The sequence below is a fragment of the Python bivittatus genome, unplaced genomic scaffold, assembly GCF_059951505.1.
Source record: "Python bivittatus isolate LINGU-HERP-01145 unplaced genomic scaffold, Pbiv_v1 ctg000810_np1212, whole genome shotgun sequence".
NCBI classification, from domain to species: domain Eukaryota; kingdom Metazoa; phylum Chordata; class Lepidosauria; order Squamata; family Pythonidae; genus Python; species Python bivittatus.
In genome coordinates, this window is record NW_028277111.1 from 3,969,579 (window position 1) to 3,991,152 (window position 21,574).

Here is a 21,574-nt window from a genome sequence, read left to right on the forward strand (position 1 = left end):
TTGGTTTGCCCCCAAATTGTTAGTCACCCCGTCTCCCCTCTCTGGATCCCCGAGGCTCCCTTCCTGGGCTGGGACCAAGATCTCAAGGGGACAGGGAGCCGAAAACCAGATCCAAAGTCAGGGCAGGGCTGAGTTCCCAGAAAAGGCAGGGCGCATTTGTGGATCTAGTTGGCTGCCATCAAAGGGTCATGTGCTCCTTGCAGGGAGCAGCTGGAAAGTCCCCCATCCAAGGCCAGGATTCCTGTGGCTGTCATGGGTGTCGCTCGCAGCCCTTTCCTTCCCAAGCTCTGTTTTTTCTTTTTCCTGTTCCATTTGCACGGCAGTGCTATACGTGCCTACTCTGGAGTAAGCCCTCCTGAGTTCAGTGGGATTTATTCCCAAACGAATGCGTAGACGATTACAGCCTGCACGGTGCCCATTGCTTTGTTTTCTCGGAGGGAAGCATAGGTAGATGATAGAACCTAAGGTAGTGATGATTATACCCATTTTACAGATGGGGAAGACAGAGAAGCTAACCTCAGGATCATTCCTTCCCCTTCTCCTTCTCCTCTACACTTCCCTCTGCATCCCTAGCCAACAGTTCCTTAACATTGGATCTGTGCTTAGAAATCCCTCTCCAGCACATTCAATTTATTTTTACTAATCCAGAACAGCCAAAATAGTATTTATAATCCTCATGTGCCCCTCAGTTTCATCTGCGCTGTGCAAAGAGGAAGCAAACAGAGAGTCTGCTGAAATTAGGCCCCAGTGATGGTAGAAGAGTCTGTCCTTTCTACACTTATCAGGAATTAAATCCCATTGCAGGCAGACCTTCCTTCTGAGTCAATATGCACAGGAACCGACTGAGAAGCATCAACATCAAGGAATGCAATAGTTGGGTTCACACATCTGGTTGTCCACAGTTTGCTTAACATGGTTTTCTGAATGAATTACACAGGCTGAGTTTAAAAATCCTTAGCATTCCCGGTTTAAACATCAACATAACCGCATCAACCTACAATATGCTGAGCCCAAATTAATTAATCACATCACAGTTTAGTGTGCAGTGTGGTCTTCATGGGAAGCCCTTTGGGCCTGCTCCCCCAAACTGCAGACGGAGAGACGACTTGAGGCCCGGCTGAGCAGGCTCTGCCGTTCCCCTTTCCCCACAGCCTGGAGACGGAGGCGCCTCCACGGGTCCTGGCTGCAGCCACCTTGGTGAGAGCCCTCAGCTACAAGCACCCGGAGCTCTCGGCCCACCTCCTGGTGGCCGGATGGGACCCCCAGAACGGCGGGCAGGTAGGTCCAGCGGGGGAAAGGGAGGCGTTCAAGAGCCCCGTGGAGAAGAGGCTGCTCGGTGGGGAAATATTCAGGACTTTCCCTTCAGCAAATCACCGTGCCAGGAAGCTACACCCATTGAATTTCTGCCCACTATGCCATGCTCACTTTAAAAAAGAAGCAGCAGCAACCTTAGGATAGAATTAGGGAAGTTCCATACTGCAAACTTAAACTTGTTTACGAACACCAAGAACAGGAAGGGGTTGTTTGGCTGTCTTCAGACAACATCCTTAACCTGGTTAGTTAATTAATTCATTCTCTGAAACGGCAACACCTGGATGAATTGTGCTGATCCTCCAAAGCTAAGCAGGGTCAGAGCTGATGAGTGCTCGGAGGGGGCCACCAGAATTTGAAAACCATCCTTGCAGAGGAAGGGCCAACCGTTTCCATATGGTTAGGAAGAGAATTATACGGACATCCAGGAACTGAACAGAAGAGTCTTTACTTACCTTGGGTCCCCACAACATTTTGAACTAGAAATTAACCAGACGAGCCATTAAAGATTAACGTTAATTAAGTTCCGCATACTGCATACATGTAATTTCCAGGTCTTCAGCTGCCCTGGTTAAGGGTGTTATGTGAGCGCAGCTGTTGTGTTAGCTTGGCAAAATGCCCATCGCTGCCCAGCAGCTGAAAAGGAGAAGGAGTCTCAGGTGGAGGACTGGCCGAGGGTGCTGGGAGCCTACCCTTCTGAGTGTCACCCCTTCCAGACCCCCCACCCCAAATCCTCCCAGCTGCTCCTTCCTGAGCAAGGCCAGAGTAAAAAAGGCTGCAGAGGAAGACAAAGGTGGGTCACAATCCTTTGTGCTGCGTTTACCCTACACTATTAACCTCGTTACTGAATTAACCCGTTTTCTGGGTTCACCCCATATGCTGAACCGTAGCATATGTAGAGCCGTGACACGCGTGGGGCGGAAGAGGCCACAGAGGCCATCTAGCCCAGCCCGCTGCTCAGGGTGGGAACCCACTCAATCAACCCGGACAAGAGGCCTTCAGGACCTGGCTTGAAGACCTCCAGCGAGGGGAAGACCGCCCTGTTCCAGGCAGATGCTCCCATTGCTTAAGGCTCTTACCTTCGGGCATCTCCTCCTAATAACGCTCAGCCTGAATTTGCTTTCTTTTGGGGGGTCCTTGTCCTGCTTCCGGTAGCACCAGAGAACATCCACCCCCTCTTGCATGTGGGTGTCTTCTCATATTTCCCCGTAACTATTCTATGAGGAGCTAAGTATCTCTACTTCTTGAACAGATCGTCCTAGGATTTCATGACCGTACTCTTTATCCTCCTCGTAGCTCTTGCCAAACCGCTCCAGCTTCTCCGTGTCTTTCATAAAATGTGGAGCCCAGAACTGGACACAGTACCCGAAATACAGCCTAACCAGTGGGAATATTACCTTCCATGAGGTCGTGTTTCTCTTAATACAGCCCAAGATTGTATTGGCCTTGTTCACTGCTGCATCACCTTGCTTGCTCAGCTCTAGCCGACAGCCTATTAAGGCCCCTAGATCCCTCTCACATGCACTGCCACGTAGCCAGATCTTCCCAGTCCTGTGTTGTGAATGTGATACTTCTGTTTATAGTAAAGCTAAGGAGAATTCGATGTGAGAAACCTTCAGCTCTTTCACAACATCGCCATTCTCAGGTTTATTATATTGGACAAGCCATTCATTCATTCATTCATTCATTCATTCATTCATTCATTCATTCATTCATTCATTTGACTTACATGGCTGCCTAGCTATACATGACAATCCTGGTGGCTCACAACATTTCATTAAAACACAATACATATAACCAACAGAACCCAGCACCAACATCGTACATCCCAACCACAAGGATGTTGTTCCTGTTAACCAGGAACTTTTATCCAGCTTCATAATTAGGAAGGTTCCCTTTATTACCCCAAGAATAATAGTGCGCATGATAAATATATATTTGGCTACCACAATATTTCAGTTTGCTGAGTTTGCCCCACAAACTGGGATTCATCCTCCCCTTCCGTCCTAACAGGTCTACGGTACGATGGGAAGAATGTTGAACCGGCAGCCATTTGCCATTGGAGGATCAGGAAGCACCTTCATTTACGGTTATGTGGATTCTGCTTACAAATCTGGGATGGATCGGGAGGAATGTCGTCAGTTCACCAAAAACGGTACCTGTGTGGTTGTGTCCATTGTGGGTTGCTGGGGAGGAGATGAATAGAGAATGAATTGAGAACATCATGAAAGGTTGAAGGAGCAGTGGTGTGGAAGGTTAAGGCAGTCTTTCTCAACCTTGGGAAGTTTAAGATGTGTGGACTTCAAGTCCCAGAATTCCCAGCCAGCCTTCCCAAGATTCCCCAAGTTCCCAAGGTTGAGAAAGACTGGGCTAAGGCGATGGACACAGACCAGGGAGAGCAGGTTCAGTTCCCCACCTGACACGGAGTAACTTCAAGCCGATCGTTCCCTCTCAGCCCAACCGAGCTCACAGGCTCTTGCTGTGATAAAACGGACGAAAACGTCCGTGTCCAGCGCCTGCAGCTCACAAAGGAAAAGACAGGTCATAAATCACAGGAGCATAAATTCTTGAGTCCAAACTCCTGCTCAGGGCAGGAGTCGAAGCAGCCCAGCACAGGGCTGTCCAGCCTCTGCTGGAAATGCAATAATGCAGTCTAAAAAACGAAAGCAGAATCCAGTTTGGCTTTCTAAGAAAACATGCAGGCCTCAGCCAGGCCAGGAGCCTTCCTGGAAATGAAACTGATGGGAATTGACACTTTGCCAGAATTCCAGCTTCCCCTTTTTAAAGGGGCAAGAATTTGTTTATATTTTTAGCTGAAGTCAGGCCATGCGGTGAGTGGACAGTTCCCCCTGGAGGCGTGGTTTGAAGTGATGCCAAGTAGCTGATTGGGAAATGGTCACTTTGGGGGAAGGCCACGCCACCTTTTCTTGGATGCGATTGGTGTAGCTCTGGGCCCGGCTCCTTATTTTGGTCCAATCGGCTGCTCCGGGGCAGGTTTTAACTCTTTCTTTCCCTCCTCCAGCGATTGCCCTGGCGATGGTCCGGGACGGTTCCAGCGGGGGTGTCATTTACCTCGTCACCATCACCAAAGATGGCGTCAAGGAAGAGGTTGTTTTAGGAGATGCCATCCCCAGATTTTATGACGAATGAATGTGCCTCTCAACCTTCTCCCTCTCTCTCCGCTTTTTTAAACCATTAAAGTTGCTGAATGGAAACCACGGGCTGAATTCCTGGGTTCTCACAGCTTGACACACACGCTGTAGTGAATGCTGGCGTGCAAGACGCTGGTTCAGCAATTAAGAGGCCAAAATGTAGAAGTTGAGATAAGCAAATAGTCCTCATTCAGCAACCACTCATTCAGCGACCGTTCAAGGTTGGGGGTTCTCACCGTGGAACCCCAAATTCTATCCAGGGCCACCCATAACTTGGTGGCTTGAGTTGCTCTGGACTCAGTTCATTCCTCGAAGAGGCGAGGTAAGGAGAAAGTGGTCTAATTTATTTATTGGATGAACTGATTGATCGATCGATGGATTGACTGACTGATGTCCTGCCTTTCTGCTCTGGAAAGGACTCAAGGCAGCTAACAAAACTGTGAAAACAAAGCAGAATATTAAAAGCTGAGAACACAGATTAAAAACAACACTAAAGCAGGCGCTGAAATCATAGAGCGTTTAAAAGCTGGGTGGAAAGATGTGTTTGGGGGCTTTTGAAAGGCTGGGGGGCAAAGGCGTCTCCCCAGGAAGGCTGTTCCACAGCTGGGGAGCCACGGAGGGAAGGGCCTCTCCCCCTGCCGAAAGAGGGGCCCTGGACAGTGGGGGCGTCTTCCCAAGGCCTCTCTGCACGTCTGAACAGCTGATGGTTCTTCCAGTAGTCAAGCCTTAAGATGGTTGGGCCCTCAAAGATTAAAAGCAGCACCTGTCATGGTGCCCGGAAGCAGATGGCAACAGCACAGACCTTTCGATGGATTTTTTGATTGATTATGTGCCATCATGTTGTTTTCAATCCTAGCGACCACACCGTTTTCTCCACGACCTTTCAGTCCAGGCATTCAATCTGACCGCGCTACTTTGCACCCATTAGCAGTCCACCTGTCCCTTTTGCACCAATTGCAACTTCAAGGGTTGCCCCGCTCAGCGCCTGGTACAGTAGTCAAGACAGGGTGTAACCAAGGCTTGAAAAACTATCGCCACATTCCACTAGCTCAGGAAGGGACGCAGGTGGGCACCGGCCTCGTGAGGCCAAGGGGAGCCTTGCCACACCTGCCCCCTCAACTCCTCGGACAGCGGAGGATCGATGCGCCCCCCAGGCTGGGAACGTGCTCTTTTCCATGGCATGACGCAGCTGCAGCCTCTCCAAGATGCTGTTGGAGTCTCAGGCTTCCCATTCAAGGTCACAACATCTGGATAACACACCTGGAGTCCCCATTCTTTTGTTTATAACAGTGGGTAGCCCACCACCCTCCAGGTATTGTTGGAGTCGAACCTCCATTATCCCCGATCTTTACAACTCCCATTGTTCTTTCTCTGGCTGAGGCTGATGCAGCTCAACAACACCTGGGTGGCCACCAGTTGTCCCCTCTGGCTTGGGAAGCTCCACAGGTGAGGAAGCACAAGGAACCCCTCATGTGAGCCCACCGGGGTCCTCCTCTTCCATGAAAGTACAACCCCAGAGTGGTCTCCGGCTCTGCTCGTCTTCTGGCCCCTGAAAGGAAAGCATGTTCTGGGGCACCAACTTTCAGGGCCGTTGATCTCTTGGTGGCCTAAGGGGGGAGCTCTATGCCCTGAAAAAATGAGGAGAAGAAAGTGGTATCAGTGGAGCACAAAGTGAGATCTACATAGAATAGGTGTGACGTACTTCTGATCAGAGGTGATCGGTGATGAACGGGCAAAGATAAGGGGAAATTAGCCCCCAAGGTAGGAGGACGGTCATTTCGATCATAGGGGAAATATTCCTTAGCTTCATGAGGTGGGGCCTGTAGGAGTGGGGTCAGAAAAGTCAGTGTTGGCCACAACCTGGGATCAAGGCCTTGAGCTTTCCGAAGCACATAAAACAGAGCAGGCCTTCGATCACGGGCTTATGGCCAGCATCTTGACTCGTTTTTGTTTGGCCCTAGTGGAAAAACATGCTTTTCTTTCATTTGGAGGGGCCCTTAGGGCCACCAAATAGACGGGGCCCCACCACACTTATGTGCAGGGCAAAGGTTGCAGAAAGTAGTTTTGTGGTTTTATTTTGTCATGCTCATGGTCCTATTTTAGGGCTCACACTATAGTTTCTATGTCTTTCCCTCCTCAAAATCTGGTGCCACTTTTCAGCCGCCTTTGCTTTCGAGGACTACAAAAAATGACTTCTTTTTTTGCTCTTCTCAGTGAACGGAGGGACAGAGATTAACCAGGATCTCAGTATTCGCTTTCCCAGGATTGGCCTGGCTTATTTCTGCCCCCAAAACCTGTTGATCCAGTCAGTTGGGGTGTGGGGTTTAAATCAATGAGCAGGGCGTCCTACCAGCTTTTATGAACCCTACTTGATAGTTTTACTTTTAACTGCATGTGTGTTTGGAGGGGGGCATCCAAATCTGCAAGACGTTGGGCACGGAGTCACAAGCCAAGCCCGGCCCCTCTTGCACGCGTGAACAGAAGGGGTGGGTTTCCATTGCAACACTGTGCGATGAACGGATGGGTCCTGGGCGCTGCTCTCAGCCGTTTCCTTCTGACACCAATAATAAACCGTGTGTGCCATTTTTTTAAAAAGTTGCCGCTTTTATTGAGCGTGAGCAGCTGCCCACTGTCCCGCGGAATAGGCAGCGTACCAATGTAGGCAAAGAAATGGATAAATGAAATGTGCTGACTTGCGGGGAACGCTACAGCTAAACTGTGATGTGATTAATTAATTTGGGCCCAGCATATTGTAGGTTGATGCGGCAGCTGAAGACCTGGAAATTACATGTATGCAGTATGCGGAACTTAATTAACGTTAATCTTTAATGGCTCGTCTGGTTAATTTCTAGTTCAAAATGTTGTGGGGACCCAAGGTAAGTAAAGACTCTTCTGTTCAGTTCCTGGATGTCCGTATAATTCTCTTCCTAACCATATGGAAACGGTTGGCCCTTCCTCTGCAAGGATGGTTTTCAAATTCTGGTGGCCCCCTCCGAGCACTCATCAGCTCTGACCCTGCTTAGCTTTGGAGGATCAGCACAATTCATCCAGGTGTTGCCGTTTCAGAGAATGAATTAATTAACTAACCAGGTTAAGGATGTTGTCTGAAGACAGCCAAACAACCCCTTCCTGTTCTTGGTGTTCGTAAACAAGTTTAAGTTTGCAGTATGGAACTTCCCTAATTCTATCCTAAGGTTGCTGCTGCTTCTTTTTTAAAGTGAGCATGGCATAGTGGGCAGAAATTCAATGGGTGTAGCTTCCTGGCACGGTGATTTGCTGAAGGGAAAGTCCTGAATATTTCCCCACCGAGCAGCCTCTTCTCCACGGGGCTCTTGAACGCCTCCCTTTCCCCCGCTGGACCTACCTGCCCGCCGTTCTGGGGGTCCCATCCGGCCACCAGGAGGTGGGCCGAGAGCTCCGGGTGCTTGTAGCTGAGGGCTCTCACCAAGGTGGCTGCAGCCAGGACCCGTGGAGGCGCCTCCGTCTCCAGGCTGTGGGGAAAGGGGAACGGCAGAGCCTGCTCAGTCGGGCCTCAAGTCGTCTCTCCGTCTGCAGTTTGGGGAGCAGGCCCAAAGGGCTTCCCATGAAGACCACACTGCACACGAAACTGTGATGTGATTAATTAATTTGGGCTCAGCATATTGTAGGTTGATGCGGTTATGTTGATGTTTAAACCGGGAATGCTAAGGATTTTTAAACTCAGCCTGTGTAATTCATTCAGAAAACCATGTTAAGCAAACTGTGGACAACCAGATGTGTGAACCCAACTATTGCATTCCTTGATGTTGATGCTTCTCAGTCGGTTCCTGTGCATATTGACTCAGAAGGAAGGTCTGCCTGCAATGGGATTTAATTCCTGATAAGTGTAGAAAGGACAGACTCTTCTACCATCACTGGGGCCTAATTTCAGCAGACTCTCTGTTTGCTTCCTCTTTGCACAGCGCAGATGAAACTGAGGGGCACATGAGGATTATAAATACTATTTTGGCTGTTCTGGATTAGTAAAAATAAATTGAATGTGCTGGAGAGGGATTTCTAAGCACAGATCCAATGTTAAGGAACTGTTGGCTAGGGATGCAGAGGGAAGTGTAGAGGAGAAGGAGAAGGGGAAGGAATGATCCTGAGGTTAGCTTCTCTGTCTTCCCCATCTGTAAAATGGGTATAATCATCACTACCTTAGGTTCTATCATCTACCTATGCTTCCCTCCGAGAAAACAAAGCAATGGGCACCGTGCAGGCTGTAATCGTCTACGCATTCGTTTGGGAATAAATCCCACTGAACTCAGGAGGGCTTACTCCAGAGTAGGCACGTATAGCACTGCCGTGCAAATGGAACAGGAAAAAGAAAAAACAGAGCTTGGGAAGGAAAGGGCTGCGAGCAACACCCATGACAGCCACAGGAATCCTGGCCTTGGATGGGGGACTTTCCAGCTGCTCCCTGCAAGGAGCACATGACCCTTTGATGGCAGCCAACTAGATCCACAAATGCGCCCTGCCTTTTCTGGGAACTCAGGTGATAAAAAAGAAGCGCTGTCTCTCCATGGCCACCAGGGGGCGCCGCTGCCCCAGAGATGCTTTCCCCACCACAGGCAGTTTGGCTCCCTTCCATGGACACCAAGTCACTGGAATTAACTATGGGGATTAGAGATTAAAGGACTGCTGGAGGCACATTTTTCCTTGTTTGGAGGGGAAGGAAAGGCGGCTTTCTTGCTCCCAGCCGCACAGGAAAAACATTCCTCTTTCGCTTTTCTGACTTGAGGCTCAGCTTTTGCCAGCAGTCGAACGCAGAGGTGACTTCTTAATGTTTGACATATATTTCTAAGCACGGTAGCGGCTGTAGCGTTCCCCGCAAGTCAGCACATTTCATTTATCCATTTCTTTGCCTACATTGGTACGCTGCCTATTCCACGGGACAGTGGGCAGCTGCTCACGCTCAATAAAAGCGGCAACTTTTTAAAAAAATGGCACACACGGTTTATTATTGGTGTCAGAAGGAAACGGCTGAGAGCAGCGCCCGGGACCCATCCGTTCATCGCACAGTGTTGCAATGGAAACCCACCCCTTCTGTTCACGCGTGCAAGAGGGGCCGGGCTTGGCTTGTGACTCCGTGCCCAACGTCTTGCAGATTTGGATGCCCCCCTCCAAACACACATGCAGTTAAAAGTAAAACTATCAAGTAGGGTTCATAAAAGCTGGTAGGACGCCCTGCTCATTGATTTAAACCCCACACCCCAACTGACTGGATCAACAGGTTTTGGGGGCAGAAATAAGCCAGGCCAATCCTTGGAAAGCGAATACTGAGATCCTGGTTAATCTCTGTCCCTCCGTTCACTGAGAAGAGCAAAAAAGAAGGGTTTTTTGTAGTCCTCGAAAGCAAAGGCGGCTGAAAAGTGGCACCAGATATTGAGGAGGGAAAGACATAGAAACTATAGTGTGAGCCCTAAAATAGGACCATGAGCATGACAAAATAAAACCACAAAACTACTTTCTGCAACCTTTGCCCTGCACATAAGTGTGGTGGGGCCCCGTCTATTTGGTGGCCCTAAGGGCCCCTCCAAATGAAAGAAAAGCATGTTTTCCCAGTACGGCCAAACTTCAATGAGATTGTGAGATCTGAGGATATTTCAAGCTGAAAAATCAAAATCTTTGGACATTTTGAGCAGGAATGCCAACAATTTGTCAGATTTTAGAGGAAGACCACCAAAATCTCACAAAGTTGGGGAGTGGAAATACTGATACCTCTTGTGATTTGGCGCATCTTTTAATTTTATATACATATATTAAAAAGATATAAAAGATAGATAGATAGATAGATAGATAGATAGATAGATAGATAGATAATAAATAGAAAGATATACTCAACAATGTTTCTGCTATTTGCTTTTATATATGTTCCCTGAAACACTCTGTCCTGTCAATGCTCCAGCGTAATGCTGAGCCAGCAACCAGCCCCTCATTCCTGCCTTGGATGCAGCAAGGTCTGAGTGAGAGCGGAAGCTTTTGCCGCTTAACCCCTGAGAGCGGCGACATCCGAGAAGCCTCAAAAGACAGAGGAATCTATGAGTGCTTGGCTTTACTGAGACTTCTGCTCCTGGCACTGGTCCTGATCAGAGACTACTGTTCTTTAGGCTGCAGCTTAGGCAAGGTGAGTTTGCTGGAACAACGCCGATCCGTGAAGGCCACCTTAGAGCTCCTAGCCGCTTTCCCTCCTGTGCTGCTCCTTTGGATCCCGTCTGCCTGGCGTGACTGCTACGAGGATGTGGGTGGAACCTGGACTGAACTTGAACTCTGAAGTATGACTGGCAGGTTTACCATGCCCTTACCGCTGATAAGCGCGGCCGTGTGCGAGTCCAGGACACTCACTCTTGCCTTCCGAAATGGGGCTCTGATAGTTTCATCTCATCCTCACCAACCCAGAATGGACACAACCACACAGGTTTCAGACAATGTATTAATTCCCTAACCAGGTTAAGGATGTTGTCTGAAGGCAGCCAAACAACAACCCCTTCCAGTTCTTGGGCTTCGTAAAGAAGTTTAAGCTTGCGGTACGGACCTTCCCTAATTCTATCCTAAGGTTGCTTCTTTAAAAAAAAAAAAAGAGCATGGCACAGTGGGCAGAAATTCAACAGGTGTAGCTTCCTGGCATGATGATGAGAAAGCCCTGAATGTTTCCCCACCGAGCAGCCTGTTTTGGTGAACTGACGACACTCCTCCCGATGCATCCCGGATTTGTAGGCAGAATCCACGTGGCCGTAAATGCAGGTGCTTCCTGATCCTCCAGTGGCAAATGGCTGCCGGTTCCACATTCCTCCCAGTGTACCGTAGACCTGTTAGGACGGAAGGGGAGGATGAATCCCGGTTTGTGGGGCAAACTCAGCAACCTGAAATACTGTGGTGGCCAAGTATATATTTACCACACGCGCTATTACTCTTGGGGTAATAAAGGGAACCTTCCTAATTATGAAGCTGGATAAAACTTCCTGGTTAACAGGAACAACATCCTTGTGGTTGGGATATACAATGTTGGTGCTGGGTTCCGTTGGTTATATTTATTCTGTTTTTATGAAATGTTGTTGTGAGCCACCAGAGTTATCACGTATAACTAGGCAGCCACGTAAGACTTCTAACTAAATAAATTAATTAAGTAAAAAAAAAGAAAACACAATTCCTGCTCGGCTCATCCAATACAATAATCCTGAGAAAGGCAATGTTGTGAAAGAGCTGAAGGTTTCTCACATCGAATTCTTCTTAGCGTTACTATAAAGGGAAGTATCACATTCACAACACAGGACTGGGAAGATCTGGCTGCGTGGCAGTGCGTGTGAGAAGGATCTAGGGGTCTTAGTGGGCTATCAGCCAGAGCTGAGCAAGCAAGGTGATGCAGCAGCGAACAAGGCCAATACCATCTTGGGCTGTATTAACGGAAACACGACCTCACGGAAAGTAATAGTCCTATTGGTTAGGCAGTATTTGGGGTGCTGTGAACTGAGGAGGGCTTACTCCAGAGTCGGCACGTATAGCACTGCCTTGCAAATGGAACAGGAAAAAGAAAAAACAGAGCTTGGGAAGGAAAGGGTTGCGAGCGACACCCATGACAGCCACAGGAATCCTGGCCTTGGATGGGGGACTTTCCAGCTGCTCCCTGCAAGGAGCACATGACCCTTTGATGGCAGCCAACTAGATCCACAAATGCGCCCTGCCTTTTCTGGGAACTCAGGTGATAAAAAAGAAGCGCTGTCTCTCCATGGCCACCAGGGGGCGCCGCTGCCCCAGAGATGCTTTCCCCACCACAGGCAGTTTGGCTCCCTTCCATGGACACCAAGTCACTGGAATTAACTATGGGGATTAGAGATTAAAGGACTGCTGGAGGCACATTTTTCCTTGTTTGGAGGGGAAGGAAAGGAGGCTTTCTTGCTCCCAGCCGCACAGGAAAAACATTCCTCTTTCGCTTTTCTGACTTGAGGCTCAGCTTTTGCCAGCAGTCGAACGCAGAGGTGACTTCTTAATGTTTGACATATATTTCTAAGCACGGTAGCGGCTGTAGCGTTCCCCGCAAGTCAGCACATTTCATTTATCCATTTCTTTGCCTACATTGGTACGCTGCCTATTCCGCGGGACAGTGGGCAGCTGCTCACGCTCAATAAAAGCGGCAACTTTTTTAAAAAATGGCACACACGGTTTATTATTGGTGTCAGAAGGAAACGGCTGAGAGCAGCGCCCGGGACCCATCCGTTCATCGCACAGTGTTGCAATGGAAACCCACCCCTTCTGTTCACGCGTGCAAGAGGGGCCGGGCTTGGCTTGTGACTCCGTGCCCAACGTCTTGCAGATTTGGATGCCCCCCTCCAAACACACATGCAGTTAAAAGTAAAACTATCAAGTAGGGTTCATAAAAGCTGGTAGGACGCCCTGCTCATTGATTTAAACCCCACACCCCAACTGACTGGATCAACAGGTTTTGGGGGCAGAAATAAGCCAGGCCAATCCTTGGAAAGCGAATACTGAGATCCTGGTTAATCTCTGTCCCTCCGTTCACTGAGAAGAGCAAAAAAGAAGGGTTTTTTGTAGTCCTCGAAAGCAAAGGCGGCTGACAAGTGGCACCAGATATTGAGGAGGGAAAGACATAGAAACTATAGTGTGAGCCCTAAAATAGGACCATGAGCATGACAAAATAAAACCACAAAACTACTTTCTGCAACCTTTGCCCTGCACATAAGTGTGGTGGGGCCCCGTCTATTTGGTGGCCCTAAGGGCCCCTCCAAATGAAAGAAAAGCATGTTTTTCCACTAGGGCCAAACAAAAACGAGTCAAGATGCTGGCCATAAGCCCGTGATCGAAGGCCTGCTCTGTTTTATGTGCTTCGGAAAGCTCAAGGCCTTGATCCCAGGTTGTGGCCAACACTGACTTTTCTGACCCCACTCCTACAGGCCCCACCTCATGAAGCTAAGGAATATTTCCCCTATGATCGAAATGACCGTCCTCCTACCTTGGGGGCTAATTTCCCCTTATCTTTGCCCGTTCATCACCGATCACCTCTGATCAGAAGTACGTCACACCTATTCTATGTAGATCTCACTTTGTGCTCCACTGATACCACTTTCTTCTCCTCATTTTTTCAGGGCATAGAGCTCCCCCCTTAGGCCACCAAGAGATCAACGGCCCTGAAAGTTGGTGCCCCAGAACATGCTTTCCTTTCAGGGGCCAGAAGACGAGCAGAGCCGGAGACCACTCTGGGGTTGTACTTTCATGGAAGAGGAGGACCCCGGTGGGCTCACATGAGGGGTTCCTTGTGCTTCCTCACCTGTGGAGCTTCCCAAGCCAGAGGGGACAACTGGTGGCCACCCAGGTGTTGTTGAGCTGCATCAGCCTCAGCCAGAGAAAGAACAATGGGAGTTGTAAAGATCGGGGATAATGGAGGTTCGACTCCAACAATACCTGGAGGGTGGTGGGCTACCCACTGTTATAAACAAAAGAATGGGGACTCCAGGTGTGTTATCCAGATGTTGTGACCTTGAATGGGAAGCCTGAGACTCCAACAGCATCTTGGAGAGGCTGCAGCTGCGTCATGCCATGGAAAAGAGCACGTTCCCAGCCTGGGGGGCGCATCGATCCTCCGCTGTCCGAGGAGTTGAGGGGGCAGGTGTGGCAAGGCTCCCCTTGGCCTCACGAGGCCGGTGCCCACCTGCGTCCCTTCCTGAGCTAGTGGAATGTGGCGATAGTTTTTCAAGCCTTGGTTACACCCTGTCTTGACTACTGTACCAGGCGCTGAGCGGGGCAACCCTTGAAGTTGCAATTGGTGCAAAAGGGACAGGTGGACTGCTAATGGGTGCAAAGTAGCGCGGTCAGATTGAATGCCTGGACTGAAAGGTCGTGGAGAAAACGGTGTGGTCGCTAGGATTGAAAACAACATGATGGCACATAATCAATCAAAAAATCCATCGAAAGGTCTGTGCTGTTGCCATCTGCTTCCGGGCACCATGACAGGTGCTGCTTTTAATCTTTGAGGGCCCAACCATCTTAAGGCTTGACTACTGGAAGAACCATCAGCTGTTCAGACGTGCAGAGAGGCCTTGGGAAGACGCCCCCACTGTCCGGGGCCCCTCTTTCGGCAGGGGGAGAGGCCCTTCCCCTCCGTGGCTCCCCAGCTGTGGAACAGCCTTCCTGGGGAGACGCCTTTGCCCCCCCAGCCTTTCAAAAAGCCCCCCAAACACATCTTTCCACCCAGCTTTTAAACGCTCTATGATTTCAGCGCCTGCTTTAGTGTTGTTTTTAATCTGTGTTCTCAGCTTTTAATATTCTGCTTTGTTTTCACAGTTTTGTTAGCTGCCTTGAGTCCTTTCCAGAGCAGAAAGGCAGGACATCAGTCAGTCAATCCATCGATCGATCAATCAGTTCATCCAATAAATAAATTAGACCACTTTCTCCTTACCTCGCCTCTTCGAGGAATGAACTGAGTCCAGAGCAACTCAAGCCACCAAGTTATGGGTGGCCCTGGATAGAATTTGGGGTTCCACGGTGAGAACCCCCAACCTTGAACGGTCGCTGAATGAGTGGTTGCTGAATGAGGACTATTTGCTTATCTCAACTTCTACATTTTGGCCTCTTAATTGCTGAACCAGCGTCTTGCACGCCAGCATTCACTACAGCGTGTGTGTCAAGCTGTGAGAACCCAGGAATTCAGCCCGTGGTTTCCATTCAGCAACTTTAATGGTTTAAAAAAGCGGAGAGAGAGGGAGAAGGTTGAGAGGCACATTCATTCGTCATAAAATCTGGGGATGGCATCTCCTAAAACAACCTCTTCCTTGACGCCATCTTTGGTGATGGTGACGAGGTAAATGACACCCCCGCTGGAACCGTCCCGGACCATCGCCAGGGCAATCGCTGGAGGAGGGAAAGAAAGAGTTAAAACCTGCCCCGGAGCAGCCGATTGGACCAAAATAAGGAGCCGGGCCCAGAGCTACACCAATCGCATCCAAGAAAAGGTGGCGTGGCCTTCCCCCAAAGTGACCATTTCCCAATCAGCTACTTGGCATCACTTCAAACCACGCCTCCAGGGGGAACTGTCCACTCACCGCATGGCCTGACTTCAGCTAAAAATATAAACAAATTCTTGCCCCTTTAAAAAGGGGAAGCTGGAATTCTGGCAAAGTGTCAATTCCCATCAGTTTCATTTCCAGGAAGGCTCCTGGCCTGGCCGAGGCCCGCATGTTTTCTTAGAAAGCCAAACTGGATTCTGCTTTCGTTTTTTAGACTGCATTATTGCATTTCCAGCAGAGGCTGGACAGCCCTGTGCTGGGCTGCTTCGACTCCTGCCCTGAGCAGGAGTTTGGACTCAAGAATTTATGCTCCTGTGATTTATGACCTGTCTTTTCCTTTGTGAGCTGCAGGCGCTGGACACGGACGTTTTCGTCCGTTTTATCACAGCAAGAGCCTGTGAGCTCGGTTGGGCTGAGAGGGAACGATCGGCTTGAAGTTACTCCGTGTCAGGTGGGGAACTGAACCTGCTCTCCCTGGTCTGTGTCCATCGCCTTAGCCCAGTCTTTCTCAACCTTGGGAACTTGGGGAATCTTGGGAAGGCTGGCTGGGGAATTCTGGGACTTGAAGTCCACACATCTTAAACTTCCCAAGGTTGAGAAAGACTGCCTTAACCTTCCACACCACTGCTCCTTCAACCTTTCATGATGTTCTCAATTCATTCTCTATTCATCTCCTCCCCAGCAACCCACAATGGACACAACCACACAGGTACCGTTTTTGGTGAACTGACGACATTCCTCCCGATCCATCCCAGATTTGTAAGCAGAATCCACATAACCGTAAATGAAGGTGCTTCCTGATCCTCCAATGGCAAATGGCTGCCGGTTCAACATTCCTCCCATCGTACCGTAGACCTGTTAGGACGGAAGGGGAGGATGAATCCCAGTTTGTGGGGCAAACTCAGCAAACTGAAATATTGTGGTAGCCAAATATATATTTATCATGCGCACTATTATTCTTGGGGTAATAAAGGGAACCTTCCTAATTATGAAGCTGGATAAAAGTTCCTGGTTAACAGGAACACCATCCGTGTGGTTGGGATGTACGATGTTGGTGCTGGGTTCTGTTGGTTATATGTATTGTGTTTTAATGAAATGTTGTGAGCCACCAGGATTGTCATGTATAGCTAGGCAGCCATGTAAGACAAATGAATGAATGAATGAATGAATGAATGAATGAATGAATGAATGGCTTGTCCAATATAATAAACCTGAGAATGGCGATGTTGTGAAAGAGCTGAAGGTTTCTCACATCGAATTCTCCTTAGCTTTACTATAAACAGAAGTATCACATTCACAACACAGGACTGGGAAGATCTGGCTACGTGGCAGTGCATGTGAGAGGGATCTAGGGGCCTTAATAGGCTGTCGGCTAGAGCTGAGCAAGCAAGGTGATGCAGCAGTGAACAAGGCCAATACAATCTTGGGCTGTATTAAGAGAAACACGACCTCATGGAAGGTAATATTCCCACTGGTTAGGCTGTATTTCGGGTACTGTGTCCAGTTCTGGGCTCCACATTTTATGAAAGACACGGAGAAGCTGGAGCGGTTTGGCAAGAGCTACGAGGAGGATAAAGAGTACGGTCATGAAATCCTAGGACGATCTGTTCAAGAAGTAGAGATACTTAGCTCCTCATAGAATAGTTACGGGGAAATATGAGAAGACACCCACATGCAAGAGGGGGTGGATGTTCTCTGGTGCTACCGGAAGCAGGACAAGGACCCCCCAAAAGAAAGCAAATTCAGGCTGAGCGTTATTAGGAGGAGATGCCCGAAGGTAAGAGCCTTAAGCAGTGGGAGCATCTGCCTGGAACAGGGCGGTCTTCCCCTCGCTGGAGGTCTTCAAGCCAGGTCCTGAAGGCCTCTTGTCCGGGTTGATTGAGTGGGTTCCCACCCTGAGCAGCGGGCTGGGCTAGATGGCCTCTGTGGCCTCTTCCGCCCCACGCGTGTCACGGCTCTACATATGCTACGGTTCAGCATATGGGGTGAACCCAGAAAACGGGTTAATTCAGTAACGAGGTTAATAGTGTAGGGTAAACGCAGCACAAAGGATTGTGACCCGCCTTTGTCTTCCTCTGCAGCCTTTTTTACTCTGGCCTTGCTCAGGAAGGAGCAGCTGGGAGGATTTGGGGTGGGGGGTCTGGAAGGGGTGACACTCAGAAGGGTAGGCTCCCAGCACCCTCGGCCAGTCCTCCACCTGAGACTCCTTCTCCTTTTCAGCTGCTGGGCAGCGATGGGCATTTTGCCAAGCTAACACAACAGCTGCGCTCACATAACACCCTTAACCAGGGCAGCTGAAGACCTGGAAATTACATGTATGCAGTATGCGGAACTTAATTAACGTTAATCTTTAATGGCTCGTCTGGTTAATTTCTAGTTCAAAATGTTGTGGGGACCCAAGGTAAGTAAAGACTCTTCTGTTCAGTTCCTGGATGTCCGTATAATTCTCTTCCTAACCATATGGAAACGGTTGGCCCTTCCTCTGCAAGGATGGTTTTCAAATTCTGGTGGCCCCCTCCGAGCACTCATCAGCTCTGACCCTGCTTAGCTTTGGAGGATCAGCACAATTCATCCAGGTGTTGCCGTTTCAGAGAATGAATTAATTAACTAACCAGGTTAAGGATGTTGTCTGAAGACAGCCAAACAACCCCTTCCTGTTCTTGGTGTTCGTAAACAAGTTTAAGTTTGCAGTATGGAACTTCCCTAATTCTATCCTAAGGTTGCTGCTGCTTCTTTTTTAAAGTGAGCATGGCATAGTGGGCAGAAATTCAATGGGTGTAGCTTCCTGGCACGGTGATTTGCTGAAGGGAAAGTCCTGAATATTTCCCCACCGAGCAGCCTCTTCTCCACGGGGCTCTTGAACGCCTCCCTTTCCCCCGCTGGACCTACCTGCCCGCCGTTCTGGGGGTCCCATCCGGCCACCAGGAGGTGGGCCGAGAGCTCCGGGTGCTTGTAGCTGAGGGCTCTCACCAAGGTGGCTGCAGCCAGGACCCGTGGAGGCGCCTCCGTCTCCAGGCTGTGGGGAAAGGGGAACGGCAGAGCCTGCTCAGTCGGGCCTCAAGTCGTCTCTCCGTCTGCAGTTTGGGGGAGCAGGCCCAAAGGGCTTCCCATGAAGACCACACTGCACACGAAACTGTGATGTGATTAATTAATTTGGGCTCAGCATATTGTAGGTTGATGCGGTTATGTTGATGTTTAAACCGGGAATGCTAAGGATTTTTAAACTCAGCCTGTGTAATTCATTCAGAAAACCATGTTAAGCAAACTGTGGACAACCAGATGTGTGAACCCAACTATTGCATTCCTTGATGTTGATGCTTCTCAGTCGGTTCCTGTGCATATTGACTCAGAAGGAAGGTCTGCCTGCAATGGGATTTAATTCCTGATAAGTGTAGAAAGGACAGACTCTTCTACCATCACTGGGGCCTAATTTCAGCAGACTCTCTGTTTGCTTCCTCTTTGCACAGCGCAGATGAAACTGAGGGGCACATGAGGATTATAAATACTATTTTGGCTGTTCTGGATTAGTAAAAATAAATTGAATGTGCTGGAGAGGGATTTCTAAGCACAGATCCAATGTTAAGGAACTGTTGGCTAGGGATGCAGAGGGAAGTGTAGAGGAGAAGGAGAAGGGGAAGGAATGATCCTGAGGTTAGCTTCTCTGTCTTCCCCATCTGTAAAATGGGTATAATCATCACTACCTTAGGTTCTATCATCTACCTATGCTTCCCTCCGAGAAAACAAAGCAATGGGCACCGTGCAGGCTGTAATCGTCTACGCATTCGTTTGGGAATAAATCCCACTGAACTCAGGAGGGCTTACTCCGGAGTAGGCACGTATAGCACTGCCGTGCAAATGGAACAGGAAAAAGAAAAAACAGAGCTTGGGAAGGAAAGGGCTGCGAGCAACACCCATGACAGCCACAGGAATCCTGGCCTTGGATGGGGGACTTTCCAGCTGCTCCCTGCAAGGAGCACATGACCCTTTGATGGCAGCCAACTAGATCCACAAATGCGCCCTGCCTTTTCTGGGAACTCAGGTGATAAAAAAGAAGCGCTGTCTCTCCATGGCCACCAGGGGGCGCCGCTGCCCCAGAGATGCTTTCCCCACCACAGGCAGTTTGGCTCCCTTCCATGGACACCAAGTCACTGGAATTAACTATGGGGATTAGAGATTAAAGGACTGCTGGAGGCACATTTTTCCTTGTTTGGAGGTGAGGGAAAGGAGGCTTTCTTGCTCCCAGCCGCACAGGAAAAACATTCCTCTTTCGCTTTTCTGACTTGAGGCTCAGCTTTTGCCAGCAGTCGAACGCAGAGGTGACTTCTTAATGTTTGACATATATTTCTAAGCACGGTAGCGGCTGTAGCGTTCCCCGCAAGTCAGCACATTTCATTTATCCATTTCTTTGCCTACATTGGTACGCTGCCTATTCCGCGGGACAGTGGGCAGCTGCTCACGCTCAATAAAAGCGGCAACTTTTTAAAAAATGGCACACACGGTTTATTATTGGTGTCAGAAGGAAACGGCTGAGAGCAGCGCCGGGACCCATCCGTTCATCGCACAGTGTTGCAATGGAAACCCACCCCTTCTGTTCACGCGTGCAAGAGGGGCCGGGCTTGGCTTGTGACTCCGTGCCCAACGTCTTGCAGATTTGGATGCCCCCCTCCAAACACACATGCAGTTAAAAGTAAAACTATCAAGTAGGGTTCATAAAAGCTGGTAGGACGCCCTGCTCATTGATTTAAACCCCACACCCCAACTGACTGGATCAACAGGTTTTGGGGGCAGAAATAAGCCAGGCCAATCCTTGGAAAGCGAATACTGAGATCCTGGTTAATCTCTGTCCCTCCGTTCACTGAGAAGAGCAAAAAAGAAGGTTTTTTTGTAGTCCTCGAAAGCAAAGGCGGCTGACAAGTGGCACCAGATATTGAGGAGGGAAAGACATAGAAACTATAGTGTGAGCCCTAAAATAGGACCATGAGCATGACAAAATAAAACCACAAAACTACTTTCTGCAACCTTTGCCCTGCACATAAGTGTGGTGGGGCCCCGTCTATTTGGTGGCCCTAAGGGCCCCTCCAAATGAAAGAAAAGCATGTTTTTCCACTAGGGCCAAACAAAAACGAGTCAAGATGCTGGCCATAAGCCCGTGATCGAAGGCCTGCTCTGTTTTATGTGCTTCGGAAAGCTCAAGGCCTTGATCCCAGGTTGTGGCCAACACTGACTTTTCTGACCCCACTCCTACAGGCCCCACCTCATGAAGCTAAGGAATATTTCCCCTATGATCGAAATGACCGTCCTCCTACCTTGGGGGCTAATTTCCCTTATCTTTGCCCGTTCATCACCGATCACCTCTGATCAGAAGTACGTCACACCTATTCTATGTAGATCTCACTTTGTGCTCCACTGATACCACTTTCTTCTCCTCATTTTTTCAGGGCATAGAGCTCCCCCCTTAGGCCACCAAGAGATCAACGGCCCTGAAAGTTGGTGCCCCAGAACATGCTTTCCTTTCAGGGGCCAGAAGACGAGCAGAGCCGGAGACCACTCTGGGGTTGTACTTTCATGGAAGAGGAGGACCCCGGTGGGCTCACATGAGGGGTTCCTTGTGCTTCCTCACCTGTGGAGCTTCCCAAGCCAGAGGGGACAACTGGTGGCCACCCAGGTGTTGTTGAGCTGCATCAGCCTCAGCCAGAGAAAGAACAATGGGAGTTGTAAAGATCGGGGATAATGGAGGTTCGACTCCAACAATACCTGGAGGGTGGTGGGCTACCCACTGTTATAAACAAAAGAATGGGGACTCCAGGTGTGTTATCCAGATGTTGTGACCTTGAATGGGAAGCCTGAGACTCCAACAGCATCTTGGAGAGGCTGCAGCTGCGTCATGCCATGGAAAAGAGCACGTTCCCAGCCTGGGGGGCGCATCGATCCTCCGCTGTCCGAGGAGTTGAGGGGGCAGGTGTGGCAAGGCTCCCCTTGGCCTCACGAGGCCGGTGCCCACCTGCGTCCCTTCCTGAGCTAGTGGAATGTGGCGATAGTTTTTCAAGCCTTGGTTACACCCTGTCTTGACTACTG

General features: G+C 49.4%; 2 protein-coding genes across 2 annotated transcripts; one reads left to right on the forward strand and one right to left on the reverse strand.

Moving 5' to 3' along the window:
* Window positions 1-827: 827 nt before the first annotated feature.
* LOC103062765 (proteasome 20S subunit beta 9) lies at window positions 828-4,521 on the forward strand. The gene is made up of 4 exons (XM_088129325.1): window positions 828-873; window positions 1,112-1,278; window positions 3,325-3,466; window positions 4,334-4,521. The coding sequence occupies exons 1-4, from the start codon at window positions 828-830 to the stop codon at window positions 4,459-4,461; spliced, it is 483 nt and encodes a 160-aa protein (XP_087985451.1). The 3' UTR covers window positions 4,462-4,521.
* Window positions 4,522-15,156: 10,635 nt separating this feature from the next.
* Window positions 15,157-18,579, reverse strand: LOC148213947 (proteasome subunit beta type-9-like). Its single transcript, XM_088129758.1, has 3 exons — window positions 18,389-18,579; window positions 16,213-16,354; window positions 15,157-15,344 (listed from the first exon to the last, which is right to left on the reverse strand). The coding sequence occupies exons 2-3, from the start codon at window positions 16,340-16,342 to the stop codon at window positions 15,217-15,219; spliced, it is 258 nt and encodes an 85-aa protein (XP_087985884.1). The 5' UTR covers window positions 16,343-16,354; window positions 18,389-18,579; the 3' UTR covers window positions 15,157-15,216.
* Window positions 18,580-21,574: the final 2,995 nt, after the last annotated feature.

Excerpts from the sequence above, each read along its gene's own strand:
- LOC148213947 (XM_088129758.1), bottom strand. The coding sequence starts at position 16,342 with ATGGGAGGAATGTTGAACCGGCAGCCATTTGCCATTGGAGGATCAGGA. Across the intron at positions 15,345-16,212 it reads TCGTCAGTTCACCAAAAACG|CGATTGCCCTGGCGATGGTC; the intron begins GTACCTGTGTGG and ends TCCCTCCTCCAG.
- LOC103062765 (XM_088129325.1), top strand. The coding sequence starts at position 828 with ATGCACAGGAACCGACTGAGAAGCATCAACATCAAGGAATGCAATA. Across the intron at positions 874-1,111 it reads CAACATCAAGGAATGCAATA|GCCCGGCTGAGCAGGCTCTG; the intron begins GTTGGGTTCACA and ends AGACGACTTGAG. Across the intron at positions 1,279-3,324 it reads ACCCCCAGAACGGCGGGCAG|GTCTACGGTACGATGGGAAG; the intron begins GTAGGTCCAGCG and ends CCGTCCTAACAG.